A 22760-nucleotide genomic window follows, 5' to 3' on the forward strand; every position below is an offset into this window, starting at 1 on the left:
GTAAGTATATATGTGTGCATGTGTATATAATGGAATATTACTCTGCCATAAAAAAGAATGAAATTCTGCCATTTGCAACAATGTGGATGGACCTAGAGAGTATTATGCTTAGTGAAATGTCATACAAAGACAGAAACTGTATGTTATCACTTACATGTGGAACTAAAAAATAAAACAAACAAATGTATATAGCAAAATAGAAACAGACTCACCGATATAGAGAACAAATTAGTGGATACTAGTGGGGAGAGAGAAGAAGGAAAGGGCAAGATAGAGGTAGGGATTAAGAGATACAAACTACTGTATATAATATAGGTAAACAATAAGTATATATTATACTTTCAGGGAATATAGTCATTATTTTGTAATAATTTTAAATGGAGTATAATCTATGAAAATATTGAAGCACTATGCTGTATACCTGAAACTAATATAATATTGTAAATCAACTATACTTCAATAAAAACAGAAAAGAAACATAGTGCCCCTATCTCCCTGTCACTGTGGGAAGGTAGGAGCCTAACTTCATTCTATAAGCACCAATTAGCAAACACAGATCACCAAATCACAGAAACCAACCTCTCCCCTAACACTCTCTAGTACTTTCCCACTAGTTCACCCCAGCACTTAAACACTCCCCCACCTTTTATTTCAGCAAAGTTAAGTTCAAAATCTCAACCTATTGCAATGTTCTTGACTCCTATTTAATAATCTTAAAGTCTTTTTTGCCCATTTAACTCCATTTGGTACAATTTTTCTTTTACAGTTCAAGTTTAATATTCATAGAGATAAATATCCATTTTCTGAAACAATTGGGTGTTAAAAGGAAGAAGAATATTGAACATGTTAACTTCACTCTGTCAGTCATTTCCATTACCTTGGCTGGAACTTTCTGAGACACCAGTAATTTTGCTTGATATCACAGCAGTGCCTGCAAAGTCAAATGAAGGACATTTCACATCAGACATACCTTCTATAGGTAGCCTCAAAGATCAAAAGCAGGAAGAGAAAGTAAATCAGATGAAAGTCTAGGCCAATGCTGCAGCTAGCCCATAGAGCAACTTTATGAAGTAAAAACAAACTAACAAAAAATGACAGAAAAAAACCCTCTGGGCAGATGAAACCCCATGGATTTATAACTTGTTGAAGGAATGCTGGCTGGATTTCAGCCTCTACTCCTCCCTTTAGTAGTGTGCCCTTGTGCACTTTTACACACTTACCTGGGGGCTCTGGTTGGAGCCCAGAAACTCAGAGCAAGAAGACAACCTTAGATGGCTGGAAGAGGACATTCTCTACTAAGATTCTGCCCTATTTCCTGGCCCTTTATCTTTACCTTCAACATTCCCCTAGGTTGAAGCAAAGGCATAGGAGTCACTAACAGAACTCAACAGATATGAACCACTGACACTTACTTTTTTGCATTCCAACTCCAGTGCTAGTTCCTAAGAAAGGCAAAGAAGACTAAAGTCAGGACTGCTGTGTTGATGTTACAACAGACAGTAAATTCCAGAGAAAGGCTCTTATTTTTCTAGGCTTAGCTACTTAGAGCCACATATTAAATATTTACTTGCCTGTGTTGGAACTTCCAGGAATACCTGTTGTGCCAGAGGCTAACCCAGTGGTACCTGTAGTAAGAGAGAAGGATAAGCCTCACAAAGCCTTTCTCACCCTAAGTATAGTGTGATATTGACAAGCGTTCCTGTTTCTCTGAAGCAGTAGAAAACTGTTTAAAATTTTTTCTTGCACAAAATGTTAAGCCTAGCATATTTTCCTGTGCACTTTCTCATAACTGCTTGGTCAAATAAAATATAGGAGGAAAAGTCATGCTCCATAGATCTTATTTCTCTAGATCTAGAATCATCTAGAATCTGATATTAAATGAGAGAATATCTGTCCTATATTTACATGATTTACTTCTAGTGACTTAACTCCCTGGTTTTCCAGCATCAAAAAAAAAAAAAAAAAAAAAACAGAAAAAAATTGTCTAAACTTGTGATCAAGGGTTAGGCATCTCAACCAAAGCCTTAATTAACAAATTTACTTGTGTCTATTATAGTGATCTCCATTCACCTTCTTGGCTACTGGTGACTCCTACTGATTCCTGGCTATTGCCTGGCAAAACAAAAGCAGTGAAATTTCAAATAAAGAATGTGCTTAGAGAATTAAATTTCATCTATAGTATGTTCTCTAGGAAAAACCAGAGAGCTAATCTAAGCTGGCCTTATGATATGCTATTAAATTAAAAGAAACCATTTTTAAGTCATGCTAATTTTCATTCACAACCTGTATGTAGTAAATTCAAATGAAAAAATCATTGAGAATCCAAAATCTGGCAAAACTCACCTGATGAAATTCCTGCTTCAGTGTTTCCAACATATTCTTTAAAAGTTGTGGCTTCTGTAAGAGCAAAGGAGGAAAAATTGAGAAGCTTGAGAGGTTGAAAATATGAAAATTATATAGCAGTGTATGATCTTCTCCCTACGACCACTTAAAGGAGAATTCCTTTTACTATTTGACTTACCTGTTTTGAAACTTCCAGGTGAGGATGTCCCAGAGCCTGTCCCAGTGGTACCTGGGATGGGAGAGAATATAAAGAGGAGGAAATGTGCAGGGATGTCTTTCTTATTAGATGGAGATCATGGTTTAGGACAAATCATGTGTTTCTGTAAAAGAATGCATTCCTTCTCTAGGATTCCTTGTTCCAAAAGGTGAAATAAACATTTTTTTATTGATCTGTTTCATTTCTTGTGGTAAACTCCAGTCTTCTGGGATCCTTCTTTTCTGGAACTAGTATCATGGAGTTGGATGCCTCTCCCATCTTCACATTTTTAACTTCCCCAACTTCACCCATTTTACTTCTAGTAGATTGGCTCCCTGAAATTATGCTAGTGACTCCTGAAGGTTAAAAAATGGAAAGGATCAAGAATCTTGAAATTTTAATTAATTATTTCAAGACAGTTCTCCCTTTTAATTTCAAAGTTTTATAATTGTAAGGCTAGGTTCTCCGAAAAACAAAATATTAAAAACACATATGCCCCCTGCAAATTCTGGTTGATCCTGTTTGATTTGACCTTCTGAATCCCAAAATTAGAAGCAATCTAGTCTCCAGCACTCCAAAACTTTGCCTTATGGATTTGACTTAACCATACTGGCAATTGTTGAGCCCCAACTCCTCCTTTTTTCAGGGCCCTTTGCCTTTGCCCACCTTTATAGCTCAAGGAATCATGTTTCTGTTTATTTGTCTTCTCTTCTCACTCTATATACCCATCGTAAGGAAACCCACCAGCATCCACAGTTTCAAATATCATTTGTAAGTGAACGACTTGACAAATCTCTATCTCCAATGCAAGCTTCTCTTCTGTGTTCTGGTCACATTTATCACTCCTGCTGAGCATACTAACTGGACACCTCAGAGCATCTTAAATCCAAACTGTCAACATTTGACCTCACTATATCTTCTATCAGTTATAATATTTTTCCTTCCTCCCGTATATTCCCAGGTGCGATAGTTGTGCCAGTAGTCACCCTCGTGGTAACTGAAATCACAAGAGGAGAGAATCAATTTATGATTCCCTTTTACTAGGGTTTCGAAGTAGGATTTGGTTTAGCACAAATTATATCAGAAACGTTCTTGCCTTAAGTGTGGCTTCTATTATGCCATTTTATTACAAATGTACAAAAAAGGCAATTCACACGGGGTAAAATATAGGGCAGTTAACATCCTAACAATTTGTACCCAAAGAGAGATTCAGGTAGAATAGAATTCCCCCTAATTTTATTATAGCCAACGTGATATATTTTAAGATGAAGAGAAAAATAATTTTTGACTGTTTTTACTCACCTATTTTAATTCTACCCTGGGTGGTTTCACCACTTCCCAAAGAAGTTGTGGTCCCTAAGCGAAACAAAGAAAGGAGAAGAATACTAAATACTGAAGACTCATGTACTCAGAAAACTTGGGTGGTATCCACTGGGTTTGGTAGGGAATGTGTGTTTTTGGGTGCAAGAGTTGAAGGGAGGAGGCTGTCTCATTACTGAAGTTCTTTATACTCCCCATTAGGTTATTGCTTTACCTGTGTTAGAGTTTCCAGATGCAACTGTTGTGTCAGAGACTACACTAGTGGTACCTGAAGTAGAAGAGAGAAACAGAGAATCCCAATAGTGATGCATTTAACACCCCGAGAAGAGCATGGTCAACAAGTTCTCTGGGACTTGAAAGTAGAAGACTCTTCTTGGGGCTATCCTGTCAAAATGAGGTGCATTCTCCATTTTTAAATTCAGGGCAACAATAAAAACATTGGCTCATGTCCAGGCCTTGATGATTTGCTTCTTAAGGTTAAATATCAGAGGTCACTGGGCCTCTCCCATATGTACCTATTTCATTTCCAGGACTTGGCTTCTCAGAGGTGCCAGTGGTGGCTCCTAATGACAAGAAATAAAAACAATATTTGTCTAAATGCATTTAATTGTATAAAGTGAATAAATTCATAACATCCAAAATCAAAAATTTTAATAGAACTAAACTAAACTTCCAGAGTTACTTCCATCATCTCTGCTTCCCTACTTATAACTATATGGACATATATTGCCTCCATCTCACACCCAGGTAATAGGTTGAATGTCCAAAAGAGAATCCTTTCTGGACTTCTCTCTTAAGAATTACAGTATAAGGTTTATCCCAGAAGAAATGATATAATTTTCATAAATACAAGCTTCCTCCTTTTCTTTGGTTATGCTTCCTTCTCTGAAAGTTGTAGCTTCTAAGAATGAAAAGTTAGAGTAGTGAAGTCTAATAGAAAGTCATAAAAAGACATCATGTGCTATTGCTCCAGAACTTGCCCCAAGAAAGAAATTATAGCACCTGTTTCCCCATTGATTCACCTGTGTTGGAACTCCAAGGCGAGATGGTACTACCACGATACACTCCAGTAGTACCTGAAAACAAAATTGAATGGTATTTGAGAGATTACTACAAGCAACTATATGCCAATAAAATGGACAACCTGGAAGAAATGGACAAATTCTTAGAAATGAACAACCTTCCAAGACTGAACCAGGAAGAAATAGAAAATATAAACAGAACAATCACAAGCACTAAAATTGAAACTGTGATTAAAAATCTTCCAACAAACAAAAGGCTATAACCAGATGGCTTCACAGGGGAATTCTATCAAACATTTAGAGAAGAGTTAACACCTATGCTTCTCAAAGTCTTCCAAAATATAGCAGATGGAGGAACACTCCCAAATTCATTCTACGAGGCCACCATCACCCGGATACCAAAACCAGACAAAGATGTCATAAAAAAAGAAAACTACAGGCCAACATCACTGATGAACATAGACACAAAATTCCCCAACAAAATACTAGCAAGCAGAATCCAACAGAACATTAAAATGATCATACACCATGATCAAATGGGGTTTATCCCAGGAATGCAAGGATTCTCCAATATATGCAAATCAATCAATGTGATACACCATATTAATAAATTGAAGGAGAAAAACCATATGGTCATCTCAATAGAGGCAGAGAAAATTTCGACAAAATTCATCACCCATTTATGATAAAAACCCTCCAGAAAGTAGGCATAGAGGGAACTTACCTCAACATAATAAAGGCCATATATGACAAACCCACAGCCAACATCATCCTCAATGGTGAACAACTGAAACCATTTCCACTAAGATAAGGAACAAGACAAGTTTGCCCATTCTCACCACTACTATTCAACATAGTTTTGGAGGTTTTAAGCCACAGCAATTAGAGAAGAAAAGGTAGTAAAAGGAATCCAAATCAGAAAAGAAGTAAAACTGTCACTGTTTGCAGATGATGTGATACTATACATACAGAATCCTAAACATGTTACCAGAAAACTACTAGAGCTAATCAATGAATTTGGTAAAGTAGCAGGATACAAAATTAATGCACAGAAATCTCTTGCATTCCTATACATTAATGATGAAAAATCTGAAAGAGAAATTAAGAAAACACTGCCATTTACCATTGCAACATAAAGAATAAAATACCTAGGAATAAGCCTACCTAAGGAGAAAAAAGACCTGTATGCAGAGAACTATAAGACACTGGTGAAAGAAATTAAAGACGATACAAACAGATGGAGAGATATACCATGTTCCTGGACTGGAAGAATCAACATTGTGAAAAAGACCATACTACCCAAAACAATCTACAGATTCAATGTAATCCCTATCAAACTACCAATGCGATTTTTCACAGAACTAGAACAAAAAATTGCACAGTTTGTATGTAAACACAAAAGACTGTGAAGAACAAAAGCAATCTTGAGAAAGAAAAACGGAGGTGGAGGAATTAGGCTCCCTGACTTCAGAATATATACAGAGCTACAGTAATCAAAACAGTATGGTACTGGCACAAAAATAGACATATAGATCAATGGAACAGGACAGAAAGCCCAGAGATAAAGGAGTCAAGAATACAGAATTCAGAAACGACAGCCTCTTCAATAAGTGGTGCTGGGAAAACTGGACAGCTTCATGTAAAAGAATAAAATTGGAACACTGCCTAACACCATGCACAAAAATAAACTTAAAATGGATTAAAGACCTAAATGTAAGGCCAGAAACCATCAAACTCATAGAGGAAAACGTAGGCAGAACACTCTATGACATAAATCACAGCAAGATCCTTTTTGACCCATCTCCTAGAGAAATGGAAATAAAAACAAAAATAAACAAATGAGACCTAATGAAACTTCAAAGTTTTTGCACAGCAAAGGAAAGCATAAACAAGACCAAAAGACAACCCTCAGAATGGGAGAAAATATTTGCAAATGAAGCAACTGACAAAGGATTAATCTCCAAAATATACAAGCAGCTCATGAAGCTCAATATCAAAAAAAAAAAAAAAAAAAAAAAAAAAAAACCCAGTCCAAAATTGGGCAAAATAACTAAATAGACGTTTCTCCAAAGAAGATATACAGATTGCCAACCAACACATGAAAGGATGCTCAAAATCACTAATCATTGGAGAAATGCAAATCAAAACTGCAATGAGGTATCACCTCACACCAGTCAAAATGACAATCATCAAAAAATCTACAAACAATAAATGCTGGAGAGGGTATGGAGAAAAGGGAATCCTCTTGCACTGTTGGTGGGAATGTTAATTGATACAGCCACTATGGAGAACAGTGTGGAGGTTCCTGAAAAAACTAAAAATAGAACTACCATACAACCCAGCAATCCCACTACTGGGCATATACCCTGAGAAAACCATAATTCAAAAAGAGTCATGTACCACAATGTTCATTGCAGCTCTATTTACAATAGCCAGGACATGGAAGCAACCTAAGTGTCCATTGACAGATGATGGATAAAGAAGATGTGGCACATATATACAATGGAATATTACTCAGCCATAAAAAAAGAAGTGAAATTGAGTTATTTGTAGTGAAGTGGATGGACCTAGAGTCTGTCATACAGAGTGAAGTAAGTCAGAAAGAAGAAAACATATGCTAACACATATATATGGAATATATATATATAAAGGTTCTGAAGAACCTTGGGGCAGGACAGGAATAAAGATGCAGATGTAAAGAATGGACTTGAGGACATGGGGAGGGGGAAGGGTAAGCTGGGGTGAAGTGAGAGGGTGGCATGGACATATATACACTACCAAATGTAAAATAGCTAGTGGGAAGCAGCCGCATAGCACAGGGAGATCAGCTCAGTGCCTTGTGACCACCTAGAGGGGTGGGATAGGGAGGTTAGGAGAGAGACACAAGAGGGAGGGGATATAGGGATATATGTATACATATAGCTGATTCACTTTGTTGTACAGCAGAAACTAACACAACATTGTAAAGCAATTATACTCCAATAAAGATGTTTTTTAAAAAAATTGAATGGTATCATTATGTCAATTTTATTCCTACAATAAGAAGAGCGTATTCTAGAATAGGATGGGGAAACTACAGAATTCTTTATTACATTAAAATGTTGTTTTCAGGGATAGCTTTTCCCAGAGATTTTAATATTTTTTTCTAATGTAATATTTCATCCCAGTAAAAATTTGGTGGGGGGAAGGTGCAATGTTGGGTGGTTGTGGGAGTCTCAATGATAACATTCCTTTCTCTGGGATCAATGTCAGTGAAACAAATGTAGTTTCCTTTACTTATCTGTTTGAATGCCAGTGACTTCGTTACTAGATCCCCCTAGAAGAATAAACAGTGAAGGGTTGATTGCCCACTGAATTTTCATCTGGGTAAAGTATTGATGTTACTGAAATTTTAATGTGCAAGAAAAGTTTAGACATGTGACAAAGAAATCTAGTGAAATAATGTGGTAGTAGTAGCAGAGGAGCATAGCGAAGTGGATGGACCTTGAAGCCAGATGGCCTGAGTTGAAATCTGCTGTTTATTTGCTGTGTGACCTTGCACACTTTAGTTAATATCTCTGAGCCATAGATTGTCTTATCTGTGAAAACAGTAGCACTTACCTCACAGTTTGGTGTGAGGGAAAAGAAATAATAATAAGTTGTAGAATAGTTCCTGTCACATAGTTAGTGTTCAAAAGAGTTAGCTATTATTGCTATTGTAAGTGAAAAGTGGAGAGGTTATGAAGCTTGTGTGCTGACATGTATATATTCCAGTTTCTGTGGTCCCACTGTCTCCAGAGTGTGTACTAGCTTCTAAGAGAGAAGAAAAGTAAAAAAAAAAAAAAAAAAAAAAAAGTAAGATGAAGAGGATTTAGCATTCTGAGAAAAGTTAAGCATTCAGGAAAGTTAAGCATTCTAAGAAAAACTTTCTTGATAACAGCACCATGAAAGACACTTTACTAGTAGAGATTTTCCTGTGGAGGATTCTCTCCAGTTGGTTGGCTCACCTGTGTTTGAACTCCTAGGTTCAAGTGTAGTGCCAGAAGCTACCCTTGTGGTACCTGCAACAAAAAGAGAAGTGGTGACTTTTCATCCCATGGGAGAATCTGATCATCTTTTGGGCTTTTTCAAATGCTTGTGAATTATTTGTGTTCTCTTATGCATAGTTTTAATTCCCAAATCAAACAAAGATGCAAATTCCTCAGCATAGGAGACCCCTCTTCTGGAATTTAATGGTAGTAAGATAGGGGTTATTCATGCTTTGCTTTCTTGTTCTTCTGGCCCCCTTCCCACCATAGTCACCTAATGTGTTTCCAGTTTCTTCATTTATTAATACTCCAGTGGTAGCTCCTAAGAGGATGAAAATAGGAAAACTTTTGAATGTAACATAGACAGTTATTGGGATAAGCACTGCACATTTCAGTCACTTTTGTACTCAAGGAAGAATCTAATGAACAGAAGTCAATTTTCTGTGTTCATTGTAGCCTTCTGTTTACCTGAAATAGAACCCTCTGGGACTGTCTTTCCATCATTTAATTTCGTGGTGATACCTAAAATGGCAAACAGAAAAAACTTTCTAGATATTTATCACTTCTACTTTCATTTGCAGGGATCTACATGTATGAGGCTGGACAACGGAAAGAGAGGGACTTCAAAAATCTGCCCAAATTGATTCAAAATCAAGTAACAAAAGAAAACATTGTTGATCTGAGATGAGAGTTCCTAAAAAGTTCCTCCACAAGAAACTGTCCTGCAAGAAACAAAAAACACGGTTGACCATTGAACAAGGTGGGGGTTAGGAGTGCTGACTCCCTTCATAGTCAAAAAATCCATGCATAATTTACAGTTGGCCCTCTATATCCACAGATACTCCACATCCATGATTCCACATCCGTGGATTCAACCAACCACAGACTGTGTGGTAACAATAATATTTACTATTGAAAATAACCCACATATAAATGGACCTGTGCAGTTCAAACCCATGTTGTTCAGGGTCAACTGTAATTTATCAACCAAAATTCTCACACACACATACACAATAATTCTCATCTATTTTCCATTCCACTACAGAAGTTCTAATGACTCCAGTGGAAGTTGTGGCTTCTGTAAATAAAAAAAGAGAAACGGATAAAAGAGGATTTAGGAAGAAGGGAAAATAGGCTATGATGTTCTTATGTGAGAAGATCAGTGTGAAAGACATTTTTGCCACCTTATTTCTAGAAAGGATGCTTTCTTTCCAGCTTGTTAGCCTACCGATATTGGAACTTCCAGGTTCAACAGTGGTACCAGAGGCCATACCCTTGGTACCTGAAATGAGAAGGACATGGGATTATCATGCAGAATCTTCCACATCGAGGTAATCTGAATATCAAATCAATGTATAAAAATAAATGTATATTTCCAGGGCCATATCATTCAGTGTTACATTGTGTATGGCAGCTTCCAGAAACACTGTTCACAGAGACCGTTTTGTCCAGATGGCAGACCTGTAAGCATGCCCTTTCACTGGCTTTTCTACTCCTGGATTGAATCACGTGTGTTTTTCTCGTATATCAATTACTTCATTCATTCAACAAATATTTACTGAGCTCTGTTAAATACTAGAGATTCATCACTGAATAAATGAAGACTTTTTACTCAAGAAGCCTATTTTCTAGTCGGCCTACTTAGCAAATATAATACAAAATCTTCAGCTAAAAACAGAGGAATTTTTTCCACATTTACCTGCTTTACTTTCAGTGACTTGATTGTCTGATGTTCCAGAGATAGTTACTAATGGTTGAAAGCATGAAAAAGATTCTGTGTATGTTATGACCTTTAATCATTCATGGAGGCAACCAACCATTAGGCAATTTAGAATTTAAAGCTCAAGATACAAGTCAAATGGGAGGCAAAGTTTGCTAAGTTCATTTTAGTCATCCTTTTACCTGAGACAGAAACTTCTTGGACAGTGTTGACTCCTACATTAATGCCTGTAATATCCAGTGGGTTAGTCTTCCAGGGAATTACTACTCCTACTGCCCTCTTCAGAAATCCACACCACAGTGCCAGGCGTGGGAAAAGGCTGGTCCAGAAACCAGCTGGGGGTTGTGAATCAACAGTATTTTGGGTCCTGCATTTTGGCTGGAGGGCCTGCCCTTCATGTACAATCTCTCTGATCCAGAGGCAAACTCATGATGGTTCTCAATGGCAATGCTAACATCTGGGAATCTTAGTTCTCACTAATTTCATCACAATGACTCTGAGGCTTTCTAAGGAAGTTTTAGACTCTGGAAAAAAGAAATAAGGAAAGTGGAAAGTATGTTTGGGGATACATATTTCTCCCTGAGGTTAGACAAGGGTTGATTGCCTTTGTATCTATTCCATTACCAGTGCTGGAACTTCCAGATGTAATAGCTGGGCTGGAGACTACACCACTGGTACCTGAAATCACAAAGGAAAAGGGATTATATGTCATTTCCTTTACGTTCAAAGAAGAGCTAAGAAGAAAATCATTATGTTTCTTTTCAGTCATTGAGGTCCTATTCTAGGATTCCTCACATATCTTTCCACAAGTACATTTCTTTCAGAAAAAAATTAAGTAAAACTATATTTTCACAATAGAAGTTCTCTTATTCTGAGTATTGGTAAATATCAGAGAGATATTTATATTTTCTCGTGTTCACCTGTTTGACTCTCAGAGACCTGGCTCCCTGGTAGAGCAGTCTGAAGAGAAGACAAGACAAAGAGATTGAGTGAGAGACAGAGAGAGATTTAGAGAGACAGAGAGAGAGTATTCTGCTGTATATGAATTCAGGGATTTGGGAAAATATTAACACTCTGGAATTTGGAAGCTCAGACAAAGATTTCCATAGGGCAGAAATCACTCTGCACTCTGTATTATTTCAGCTAGAAGGAATTGACAAAAAAAGAGAATTCTTTTTGGATTCTGGCTAATATGCTGGTGATATTTGTAATACCAATGGAGAAATCCCATCCCTTCTTTAGACTTGAAGCAGTGAAGCTCAATTCTGTATTTAATGGATTTTCAAAAAGATTTTATCTCTAATAGCAAACTATTTTGACTCACTTGCAGTGTCCCTAAATTACACATAACTTTCTCAAGGAAAGCCTAGAGAATCCTAAAACTGATGGCCTCAAATCATAGGCTCTTTGTTTTCACCTGTTTGAGCTCCAGTTGTAGTCTCTTCTGTGGAAATTGTGGCTCCTGAGGGAAGAAATAGGATAATGATGAAGTCTGGGAATTTGGAACACTGGGAAGAGATATTGGGGTATTTTTTATTATAGAAGCCCTAAAAGTGAGATCGTGACATCTGAGATTAAATATGGGGAATTTCCTTCTTGCTAACCTACCTGTGTTAGAAATTTCAGATGCAATGGTTGTTCCAGACAATTCTCCAGTGATACCTAAAATGCAAAAAGTAAATGTTGCAGTACAGCATTTCCTCCTCAGTTCATCTTGGAATCATCAGTGTGGCCCTAAAGCACTGGTATCCTTTTCTGAAAACTGTCTATGAAAAAAATGGAAAATAAACAATTTTACAGCATTTCATTTCTCAAGTCAGCTTTGGATGGATGTGTTGCACCTGCGGTTCCCTTTTACTATGTAGTAAGAGGAAGCAGCAGTAAAAATCACCCTTACCTGTTTTACTTCCAGGGACATATCCACCTGGTGTGCCAGAGGTGCCTAAGTGAGGGAATAAAGTATGGTTTAATCTTTGTAAGAAAGAATCTTTGATATAACTTGGAACATTTTGATAATCAGTTGCCTTCATGAACTTTTCCATTGAGAGGAGATAGAAAATAAATAATAAACATCATGCATAAGTATGGGAGAGTTGATAGACAGCAGGCTATGGCAGGAAGGCAAGCTGGGTAAGGAGGATTGGAAGTACTGGGGGAAGGGGTTGGGATATATGCAATATGTATGCATACCTTTTTACAGGAAAAAAAAATCTTTGTAAGCCAGAACACTGAAGACAGCTTGATTGAGACATCTGTGGTCTTGGAATTCCCAGGAAGAATAATTACCCGGGTTCATATGGTACAGTATTGTTGAAGAAGAGGATTGTCATGGAGAGGATGTACAACTAGTTGACCCTAAAGCTAGACCCAGGCAATCAGTGACACCTCGCCCCATTCCCTGGCCTTGGAACTTACGTTCTGACCACAGTTCCCATAGTGGGAGCCATTTTCAAAGATGCAGCCTGGAGAGAGCAATGTGTCATTGAAACCTTCAGGATGGTATACGTGACTGAACCCAGTTAAGGCCTCTATAAAAACTTTTAAGATTCTGGCAGGCAGATGCAGAGATCTACTTGTCTTATGGCTGCCCAAGACAAGCTTTGCATGTAAGTTCCCTTGCTTGTTAAACCTGCTACCCACCAACATGGAGTGGTTTGCCTCTTTCTTCAGTCTCACCTTGCCCTTTGTGGATGGAGTCAAGTTTCAGATTTCACCCAGGAAGATCCTGAGTTTTTGAACCAACAAATATGGCAGGTCCTTCCATCATACTCCTTACCATTCATTTGCTCATTGAAGTGATCCAAATAAAGAAATAATGAGAACCTAGGCCTTGGACTGAAAACCTCACCTCCTGGTAGTCCTCCTTGGGTGGTCTCACTGCCTCTTGTGGAACTTATGGTTTCTGAGAGAAGATAACAAAAAAGGAGTAAAGACTTGGGGTGTGGACAGGACCTTCTGGGCTTCCACAGTCTATATCTCCTGAAGGTCCACGTTTAGGACTCCTGACCTGTGTTGGCACTTCCAGGTCCCAGAGTTTTGCCAGAGATGCTCTCAATTGTGCCTGAAATAAAAAAAGAAGAAAAAAAGGGGCTGTGGTCAACTTGTTGCACATCATGAAATGGGCATAGGTTTTAAAAAAGAAAACTGTTTCTCCCATATACCAGTGAATCTATATTTCTCTGGACTTCTTAGTTTCAAGAGATCCTCCAGGTATTTCCTTCAAAACATGTCATTCCCTTCTCAAATTTATGGAGAAAGTCCTCCAACACTGAGACCCCCTTTTAGGGTCTAGTTAAAGGAAGATAGATTTGAGGGCAAATCACTTGTATAATTATCAGGAATGGGCCCCGTGATGCCCTGATGAAGGCTCGTTAGAACACAAGCAAGAAAAGTTGAAGTGTCTGAACTGAATTTATTGACGTCAAATATTGAACATCTGCTAAAATTTTGCCCAATATGCTGAATATGGAAATTCAAAGAGTTTTGATATATTTCAGACAAGACTTTTTATTAGGAAGACATTAGAAAGTACAAGTAGTGACTCAGCAGTGCTCACCCATGATTATTCCAACTCGTGCTGTTCTACTTTCTTCTACAGAAGTTGTGACCTCTGAGAGAGGGGGAAACGGAAGAGAGATGATTGGAAACCATGCAAGGACCATGGAAAATATGTGGTAGTTCTCCTACACAGGATAGCACTGGAGTAAACTCATCATAGCTGAATCCATGGAAGATTTCCTGCCATTTTGTCGACTCACCTGTGTTGGAACTGCCAAGGGCAACAGTTGTGGTGCCTGAAACACAAAGGGTCTAAAGTCATCACAGTGACTTGTGTATGTCTCCTAAAGACCTGCCTCTAGAAGAAATGTGCTGTATCAAAGGGTCCTTTCACTGCTTCCTGATGAGGTGAGAGTCATAAACCTTTTCTATGACAAATGCCATTAAAAAAGCAATCAAAATGTTCCCAAGTTGAGGCAACTTTCTCAGACAACCCATTTATTCCAAGACAGGAAAACAAGGTGGTTTTCTCCCAGGTTCACCTGTCACACTCCCAGTTGCTTGACCTCCTGGTACTGCAGTGCTATCTACTGTGGGCCAAAAACCAGAAAAATATTTGAATGTGCCAAGGAAAATACTGAATATCATTATTGACTATTTGAGCGAGAAAACCTTTATATAGATAGGCCTGTTCACATTACTTTCTCTTCTTCCTAAGTGTGTAATATTCCTTGGTCCCCCTGATGTGTATGTCATCCCAAGGAGAAACCCCTCACATGGATTACACATCAGCCCATCTTTAGAAAGTTACATCTGTGAGGCTAGATGCTAGTATTGAAAGTTCTTCCATAACATGTTAAATCTAAGAAAATCCTAAAAGCCAATGAAAACTACTCTGCAGGAGATCACAACTCCCAACAGGCAAACCTATGGAGAATCATAATTCATGCTAAACCCCAAACTATGAGCAACCCATTTGTACCAGGTCTGAGTCCAGTTCCAGGTGTGCCACTGCCTCCTATTAATCTTGTGGCCTCTGAGGAAATAAAGTGATGAATGATGAGTTCTGAGGATTTGGAATATTAAGAAAAGAATGATGCTGATATTTTATCAGAACAGGTCTACTAACTACATTATGAGGTTAAATAGCAAGATTTCCTTCTTGTTAACCTACCTGTGTGGGAACTTCCAGATATGGTTGTCTTAGGGAATTCTCCTGAAGTACCTAAAGTGAGAAAAATAAAGGGATCAACACAGCATTAACTCCCCAGTGAATACTGAAGTAGCTATGCAGCCTTGAATCACTGGAGACCTTTCCTGCAGATCTTTGATTCTGTAGGAAATGAACCATCAATTACTCCCACAGTTTCCTTTCCTGACCCACCTATTGATCATTGTTGTTATTAGAGTTCCCTTTCCATAGAGTCACTGAAAGTGAAAGGAGACCTTATGTCACCCTCACCTGTTCACTTCCAGACCCTGGGCTCCCTAGAATGGTGATAGAGCTGCCTGAAGGAGGAAAAAGGCAGATGATGGGTTTGTCTTTCTAAGCTTTACTCATCAATTATTTGAGCTAATTTGATATTCAGATATTTAAAATAGATCTCCTTGACTCTAATACTCTGATAAGGTTAACTTATTTAGTCCATCTTACCTGACATGGAACTCTGTGAACTGCTGCTGGCTCCAGGTAAAACCATGGTGATACCTATTAAAGCAAATAGAGTGAAGCCTCAAAATAAGTATACATTTCATCATTCCACTAGTATGTATTAAGCGTCTCTTCTGTGCAATATTGTTTCAGGCCCTTGCATATATCAGCAAGCAGAATATTCAAAGATCCCTCCCCTAATGCAAGTTACATTCTAGCAACTGGAGACCAACAGTGAACAATAAACATAATAAATAGGTCGATGTGATAGATGTTAGTAAGTGTTATGAGAACATGGCAAACCATATAAAAGGATAGGGGACTTGGTAGGCAGGGGCTGGCTAGCAGTCACCCTCATTCATGCCATTCAACAACTAGCTCTGCAAGCCCAGGCCTCTGGAAATCCAGATGGAGACATCTGAGGTCATGGAATTCTTAGGCAGACCCAGGTTTGTGACTCTGGCATATTGTGTTCCCAGAGGAAATTCAGACCCCTTTCCTTTTCCCACTTTCACACTAATGTGTTCACTGTATTCACAAACAGAGATTTGATGAAAGTCCCAAAGCCTCAGATTAAAAGAGCTCACCTCCTGGAAGTTCTGGTTGGGTGGTCCCACTTCTTCTCATGGAAGTGGTGACCTCTGACAGAGAAAAGAAAGGAAGGAGTAAAGACTAGGATGTGGGAAAGTACACACTGTGCTTTTGTCAGAATATATCATCCAAGGTGCCACTGTCCAGATACCTGTGTTGTAACTTCCAGGTTCCAGAGTTTTTCCAGAGACTCTACCTGTAGTACCTAAAACAAGAAAGGGTCAGTGGTCACTAGCTCAATTGCTGTTCACCACGTGATTTAAACAGGAATCTAAAGTCTCCGTGCAGTAGCAAACTATAACCCTGAGACTTTTAGTACCAGTAAGTGGTCCATATATGCCCCTTGTAACATGTCTTTCTACAATTTTACTGAGAAAGTGCTCAACTATCAGGTCCCTTTTTTTGGAGGGGAGATAGGAAATTTCTCTCTACATTACCAGTTTATCTATCCCTAGTTTGACTTCACAATAGTCTAGTGAAGGCTCTTATAAGCTCAGGAAATAAGGAGACTGTCTTGTCTTGTTTTTCTGAATTTGCTCAATATAACATACATAAACAGTGCAGATATATTTTCATAAGATTGTTTTTGTGAAGTTATCATAAAGTTCAGGTATTAGCTTAGCAGGGCTCACCTTTGGCTATTCCAACTCTGGTTGTTTCACTTTCTCCTTCTGTGGGAGAGAAGGAGGAAAGAATTAACTGGAGAATATTTAAGGATCATGGAAAGGATATGGCAGGAGGTCTGCAAAAGATAGTAACAGAGGAGACATCTAATTTGTGGGAGGACTGTGGAAGATTATATGTCACCTTGTTGACTCACCTGTGTTGAAATTGCCAGGGGCAACAGTTGTGCCAGGGGCTACCTCAGTGGTGTCTGAAACACAAAATGAAATGTAGTCACCATGGTGCTCATGTTTCTTTCCTAAAAGCATGCTTCTAGAAAGAACCTAGGTATATCTTCATAGTATCTAACTGGACTGCTCACTGACTCTTCTCTGTTGATGAGCTCTGTGTAGTTTTTCATTAACCATTTTATTACCAAAGCAATAATAGTGACAATGTTCTCAACCAGAGATACACTTCCTGGCATTCTACATCGAGGAAACAGGGTGGGTTTCTCCCACCCTTTCCTGTCTTACTCCCTATGACTTGGCTTTCTGATGCTACACTGGTTTCGAAACAGAAGCCATGAGTGTGCTGAGAACTTGAGACACTGGGAAAATACTGTGCTCTTCATCACTTCCTTGTGAAAAGCATACATCTACGTGGGACAGACATGTTTCCTAGGTTCCTGTAACTCTTCTCAGTTTCTCAGGAATACAAAGTTTTCTCACTCTTCCCTTGTCAAAGCTTATGATATATGTAAATCCACAGGAGAAGTTATTCATAACAATTACCACAATCCCAACTTCAGGATTACAGCTACGACTCTAGACTGTTATTAGCAACTTTTCAGAAAAAAAATTCAAAACTGAAAAATAATTAATTTGCCTAAAATGCAGTATTGGTAGAGTAAATATGAACTGTTCCCCAGAAATTCTCTCTAGGATCTCCTGTGTCATAATTAGTGGTAATAGCAAGACAGGAGCTGCCCCTTCTCACCTGTCTGGAATCCAATTCCAGCAGTACCAGTACCTTCTCTGGAAGTTGTAGCCTCTGAGGTAGAAAATAGGAGAACAGTAAATTCTGGGCATTTGGGATATGGGGAAGAGGCATTTAGTATTATTTTTTCACAGCAGCCCTACAAAAAGCTTCATGTCCTGAGTGCCTATAGCAGTGCTGTTATTATTATTTCAGCCATACCTGTGTTGGAAATGCCTGTCTTAAAGGATCTCTCAGGTTTCTGGTAGTAGGTAATGAGTGACAACAGAGTGATGTATATTGAATGGTCCCCATTCCACAAAGGTAGAATCTAGTGGATCAGGTGGGCAAGTATCAAAATCAAACACCTTATCAGATAAGGACCAGAAAGGGATTTTATATCAGTGAACAAAATAAGAAAAAAATGTCTGTCCTCATGGAGGTTATACTCAAATGTAAATGCTAAAAGAATGCAGAGGGGGAACAATTAAGAAAAAGTGGAACATTCTAAAAAATAAATTTCTTTTGCATATCTTTTAAAACTGTTAAATTTAAAAGAGACACCAGGATGCAATAAAAGCTAAAAAAATTAATGGAAATGATAGGTGACAAATAATATGCTGAGAAATATGGAACTGCCTTTTTATTTAATAAAGAGTGTATTTCTAGAGTCATTTTTGTTTATTTGATTGATTCTGTAAGTTTGTACACAACCAGTGCAGAATTTAATGACTATATATGAGATTCAATGTCTTTGGTATGATTTAAGAAGGTATAAAAATAGAAAAAGCAAGAGCCCTATGCTACCAAAATCTAATTTGAAGTTTATGTTTTATTAATCTGATAATTTAAGACTTCTGCTATCATATTTTTGATTCTAGTTACTGTAACACCATTTTTTTCAAATCCACATTTATAATGTGACATTTTTTCATCTGTTACTTCAGGCTGCTTAAATGGCACTAAATTTAAAAATACAAATATATTTATAAATGTACATTTTTATTTATCTCAATTCATACAGATTAATTTGTATTAGGTTAAAATTTGAGAAGAATATAACAGTCCCTTAGATATTTTTCAGTGTTCAAGTAGAAAAATTAGAAATATTATTTAAAGGCACATTGTGAAAAAGCATAATTTTGTCATTTTAATATCAACTTACCTACAACAGGTTTAGGTGGAATTGTATTATCTGAGCCTAATAAAGAAAAATTAAATTCATGTTTCAATTAAATAATATATTTGAATTTTATTTTTAAAATTCACCACAATGGGGCTTCTCTGGAGGCACAGTGGTTGAGAGTCCGCCTGCTGATGCAGGGGACATGGGTTCATGTCCCGGTCCGGGAAGATCCCACATGTCGCGGAGCGGCTGGGCTCATGAGCCATGGCCGCTGAGCCTGTGCGTCCGGAGCCTGTACTCCGCAACAGGAGAGGCCACAACAGTGAGAGGCCCGTGTACCAAAAAAAAAAAAAAAAAAAAATTCACCACAATGCTTCAAATGCCATGATATATAAATTTTTTAATTAAAAAACAGAAATATGTTATTTCCACAAAGGCTCATCTTAGAAATTCTATTCAGGGTGAGAGATCTCTTGGGAGATAAATTGTAAAGTGCTCTTTTAAGAAATCATCTATGAGTTACAAATTATCAAACTAAAAACAAAGGCATTGCCCTTTTCCCAAATAAAATGTTTACACATATGTAATTCTTCTTTGGTTCCATTTAAAGACTAAAGTCTTGAACTTGGAAAATGCAAAAGATAAAATACATACGGTGCCCAGGAGTCACATATTAGTAACTATGGAATTAATTTATAATTATTATGTTCAATATATAATATGAAGCATGGCAATTCATTTAGGTTAGCATAACCATAGATTGAACAGATAATATTATACATTTAGTCTGAATCAAATTATCAAATTAATTATTTTCTAGTGATTAGTTTGTAAAATAATTTTACATAAGGGGAGTTTGTAAGAGTAGTTAGAATAAACATAGGATAAATCTTTACCAGAAAAAGAAAGAATAAGCAATCTACTCTTTAAATATTGGACAATTTATTCACTAAAACCTAGGTTCTATTAGATAACCTGCAAACTGAGAAATGAAGTTTTTCCCAATATACTCGATATGAGTATATTGGGTTGGCCAAAAAGTTCATTCGGGTTTTTCCATATACGATGCTACAGAAAAACCCGAATGAACATTTTGGCCGACCCAATGTTACTAGTCTAGAAACTTGATAATATATTATAGGCTTGAATAAATAGTCCATTTATTGTTAAGAAAAAATTGTCTTATAAGTATTTGTTAATTTTACGTCGTGTTGTAATAACTGTAAAAAGAAATAAAGAGATAAAATTTTGATTTGCAAAACAATAGTATTATAGTTTTCATAAATGCCTCAAATCTTGTGATTTCAGAATGGCAAAATGCCAAAGTTTCTCAACATATTAAAAATGTTATACTTCTTTTTATTATCTGCTGCTGTAGTTTTTATAGTTAGAAATGGGGAAAATTTAATCTATGTAAATATTAAATGCAAGCTTTTATTAATGGGTCACTAATGATCATTCTATATTTCCTTAGTGAAGGATGCCCTTGTGGTAAAGAGCACACTGTGGAGTCAGTAAACAATGGATAAAAATATTGTCTCCACATGTAAATTGATACAGCCACTATGGGGAACAGTATGGAGGTTCCTTAAAAAACTAAAAATTGGGCTTCCCTCGTGGCGCAGTGGTTGGGATCTGCCTGCCGATGCAGGGGACACGGGTTCGTGCCCCGGTCTGGGAGGGTCCCGCATGCCGCAGAGCGGCTGCGCCTGTGGGCCATGGCTGCTGAGCCTGCGTGTCTGGAGCCTGGGCTCCACGACGGGAGAGGCCACAGCAGTGAGAGGCCCACGTACCGCAAAAAAAAAAAAAAAAAAACTAAAAATAGGACTACCATATGACCCAGCAATCCCACTACTTGGCATATACCCTGAGAAAACCATAATTCAAAAAGAGTCATGTACCACAATGTTCATTGCAGCTCTATTTACAATAGCCAGGACATGGAAGCAACCTAAGTGTCCATCGACAGATGAATGGATAAAGATGTGGCACATATATACAATGGAATATTACTCAGCCATAAAAAGAAACAAAATTGAGTTATTTGTAGTGAGGTGGATGGACATAGAGTCTGTCATACAGAATGAAGTAAGTCAGAAAGAGAAAAACAAATACCATATGCTAACACATGTACATGGAATCTAAAAAAAAAAAAAAGTTCTGAAGAACCTAGAGGCAGGACAGAATAAAGACACAGAAGTAGAGAATGGACTTGAGGACACAGGGAGGGGGAAGGGTAAGCTGGAATGAAGTGAGGGAGTAGCATTGACATATATACACTACCAAATGTAAAATAGCTAGCTAGTGGGAAGCAGCCACATAGCACAGGGAGATCAGCTCTGTGCTTTGTGACCACCTAGAGGAGTGGGATAAGGAGGGTGGGAGGGAGATGCAAGAGGAAGGATATATGAGGATATACGTATATGTATAGCTGGCTCACTTTGTTATAAAGCAGAAGCTAACACACCATTGTAAAGCAATTATACTCCAATAAAGATGTTAAAAAATATATATTGTCTTCACTATTTGTTTTGCTGTAGAACCTGGACCAACTTATGTAATATCTTTTCTAAGTTCTTCATGAGTAAAATCAGATAACAATACTTATTTAAATAGTTAAATAGCATAATAGATTTTAGGGCATTGTATTATTTAACTGGAATTATTATTAATTATTTTGCCATTTTTAATTAGCCAGTGAGCGTGAAAACAAGTCAAAAAATACATCTCACATCTCCTGCTTACTTACCAGTAGTAGTGGATATTTCTGGTGCAATTGTTGAGCCAGGGGTGGCTCCTATGGAATGTGAGATTAAAAGTAGAAAGTCATGAGCAATGTTCTTATTTTATTGGGACACTACCTGGACATTTAACAATTTAACTACTTTGAGTCCAGATGTTGCAGTTGCAGTACTGGTCTGAAAACACCTAACAAAATATCCAAGGTCTTCAATACCAGATAATTTGGATCAGATTTTCTGATTTCTAAACTTATAATACACTAATATCCAATAATGGATATTTATCAGATTTATCAAAAAACCTTATGTTGGGTTGTAACTAGGGCCAATAGCTTCCCTTCCCACTCACCTGATTTTCTGGGTGTAGTTGATCTGGTCATGCTTTCACCCACTTCAGTAGTTTCTCCATATGGTTCTTTAGTTGTGTCTGGTTAAAAGGATAACTGACTATTATCTTCACATGGTTCATTTTGTAAAAATTATAAACTTACTGCCATTTAAGTAAATTTCAAATTTAGATGTTAATAATAAACCTAGAACACCTCTTAATGATTTCTCAAAAAATGTGGTCCTTGCTTAAATTAACTTAAATCATTATTGTAATTTGGTCCTAAGGCATGCTCATATTGGACCACCAAAAGAGCACCCTGGTGAGTCTTGCCTGCTTGGTTCCCAGCAGAAGTGACTCCAAAGCTTGATGCTCCAACTGGGCCTCCACTACCAGCACCTCTGGTAGCTCCTACTGATCTACTGATTCCACCTGGTCACAAAAGAAGTAATAGGGATGAAAACATAACCTTCTGAAGGGGTCTGAGGAATCAATTTAAAACAATAATATTCTACAAAGTTCCCATCTTTGAGTTCTAAATAGTATAATTCTGATAAAGTAATATAGTTCAAAATTAGATCTCTATTAAATTAAAATTATTTATATTATTGTCTAAATATAGCTAAATTTACTTAC

The 22760-nt window shown here is 37.5% G+C and overlaps 1 protein-coding gene across 1 annotated transcript in view; it reads right to left on the bottom strand.

The window, feature by feature from the left end:
• Window positions 1–22760, bottom strand: part of MUC19 (mucin 19, oligomeric) — a 97707-nt gene that overhangs the window by 11707 nt on the left and 63240 nt on the right. Inside the window, exons 36-63 of the mRNA XM_065888182.1 lie at window positions 22458–22556; window positions 21805–21852; window positions 19095–19130; window positions 17951–18004; window positions 17169–17222; window positions 16500–16553; window positions 16345–16398; window positions 15761–15814; window positions 15281–15331; window positions 14367–14402; window positions 13616–13669; window positions 13457–13510; window positions 12506–12550; window positions 12217–12270; window positions 11233–11286; window positions 10117–10170; window positions 9357–9410; window positions 8868–8921; window positions 8165–8197; window positions 4882–4938; window positions 4375–4422; window positions 4074–4127; window positions 3842–3895; window positions 3477–3536; window positions 2848–2895; window positions 2522–2572; window positions 2071–2112; window positions 878–931 (exon numbers count right to left, since the gene is read on the bottom strand). Coding sequence (XP_065744254.1) covers window positions 878–931; window positions 2071–2112; window positions 2522–2572; window positions 2848–2895; window positions 3477–3536; window positions 3842–3895; window positions 4074–4127; window positions 4375–4422; window positions 4882–4938; window positions 8165–8197; window positions 8868–8921; window positions 9357–9410; window positions 10117–10170; window positions 11233–11286; window positions 12217–12270; window positions 12506–12550; window positions 13457–13510; window positions 13616–13669; window positions 14367–14402; window positions 15281–15331; window positions 15761–15814; window positions 16345–16398; window positions 16500–16553; window positions 17169–17222; window positions 17951–18004; window positions 19095–19130; window positions 21805–21852; window positions 22458–22556 — 1464 coding nt within the window. The remainder of the gene's footprint in view (window positions 1–877; window positions 932–2070; window positions 2113–2521; window positions 2573–2847; window positions 2896–3476; window positions 3537–3841; window positions 3896–4073; window positions 4128–4374; window positions 4423–4881; window positions 4939–8164; window positions 8198–8867; window positions 8922–9356; window positions 9411–10116; window positions 10171–11232; window positions 11287–12216; window positions 12271–12505; window positions 12551–13456; window positions 13511–13615; window positions 13670–14366; window positions 14403–15280; window positions 15332–15760; window positions 15815–16344; window positions 16399–16499; window positions 16554–17168; window positions 17223–17950; window positions 18005–19094; window positions 19131–21804; window positions 21853–22457; window positions 22557–22760) is intronic.

The sequence above is a fragment of the Phocoena phocoena genome, chromosome 11 (genome assembly GCF_963924675.1).
Source record: "Phocoena phocoena chromosome 11, mPhoPho1.1, whole genome shotgun sequence".
Taxonomy (NCBI): Eukaryota; Metazoa; Chordata; class Mammalia; order Artiodactyla; family Phocoenidae; genus Phocoena; species Phocoena phocoena.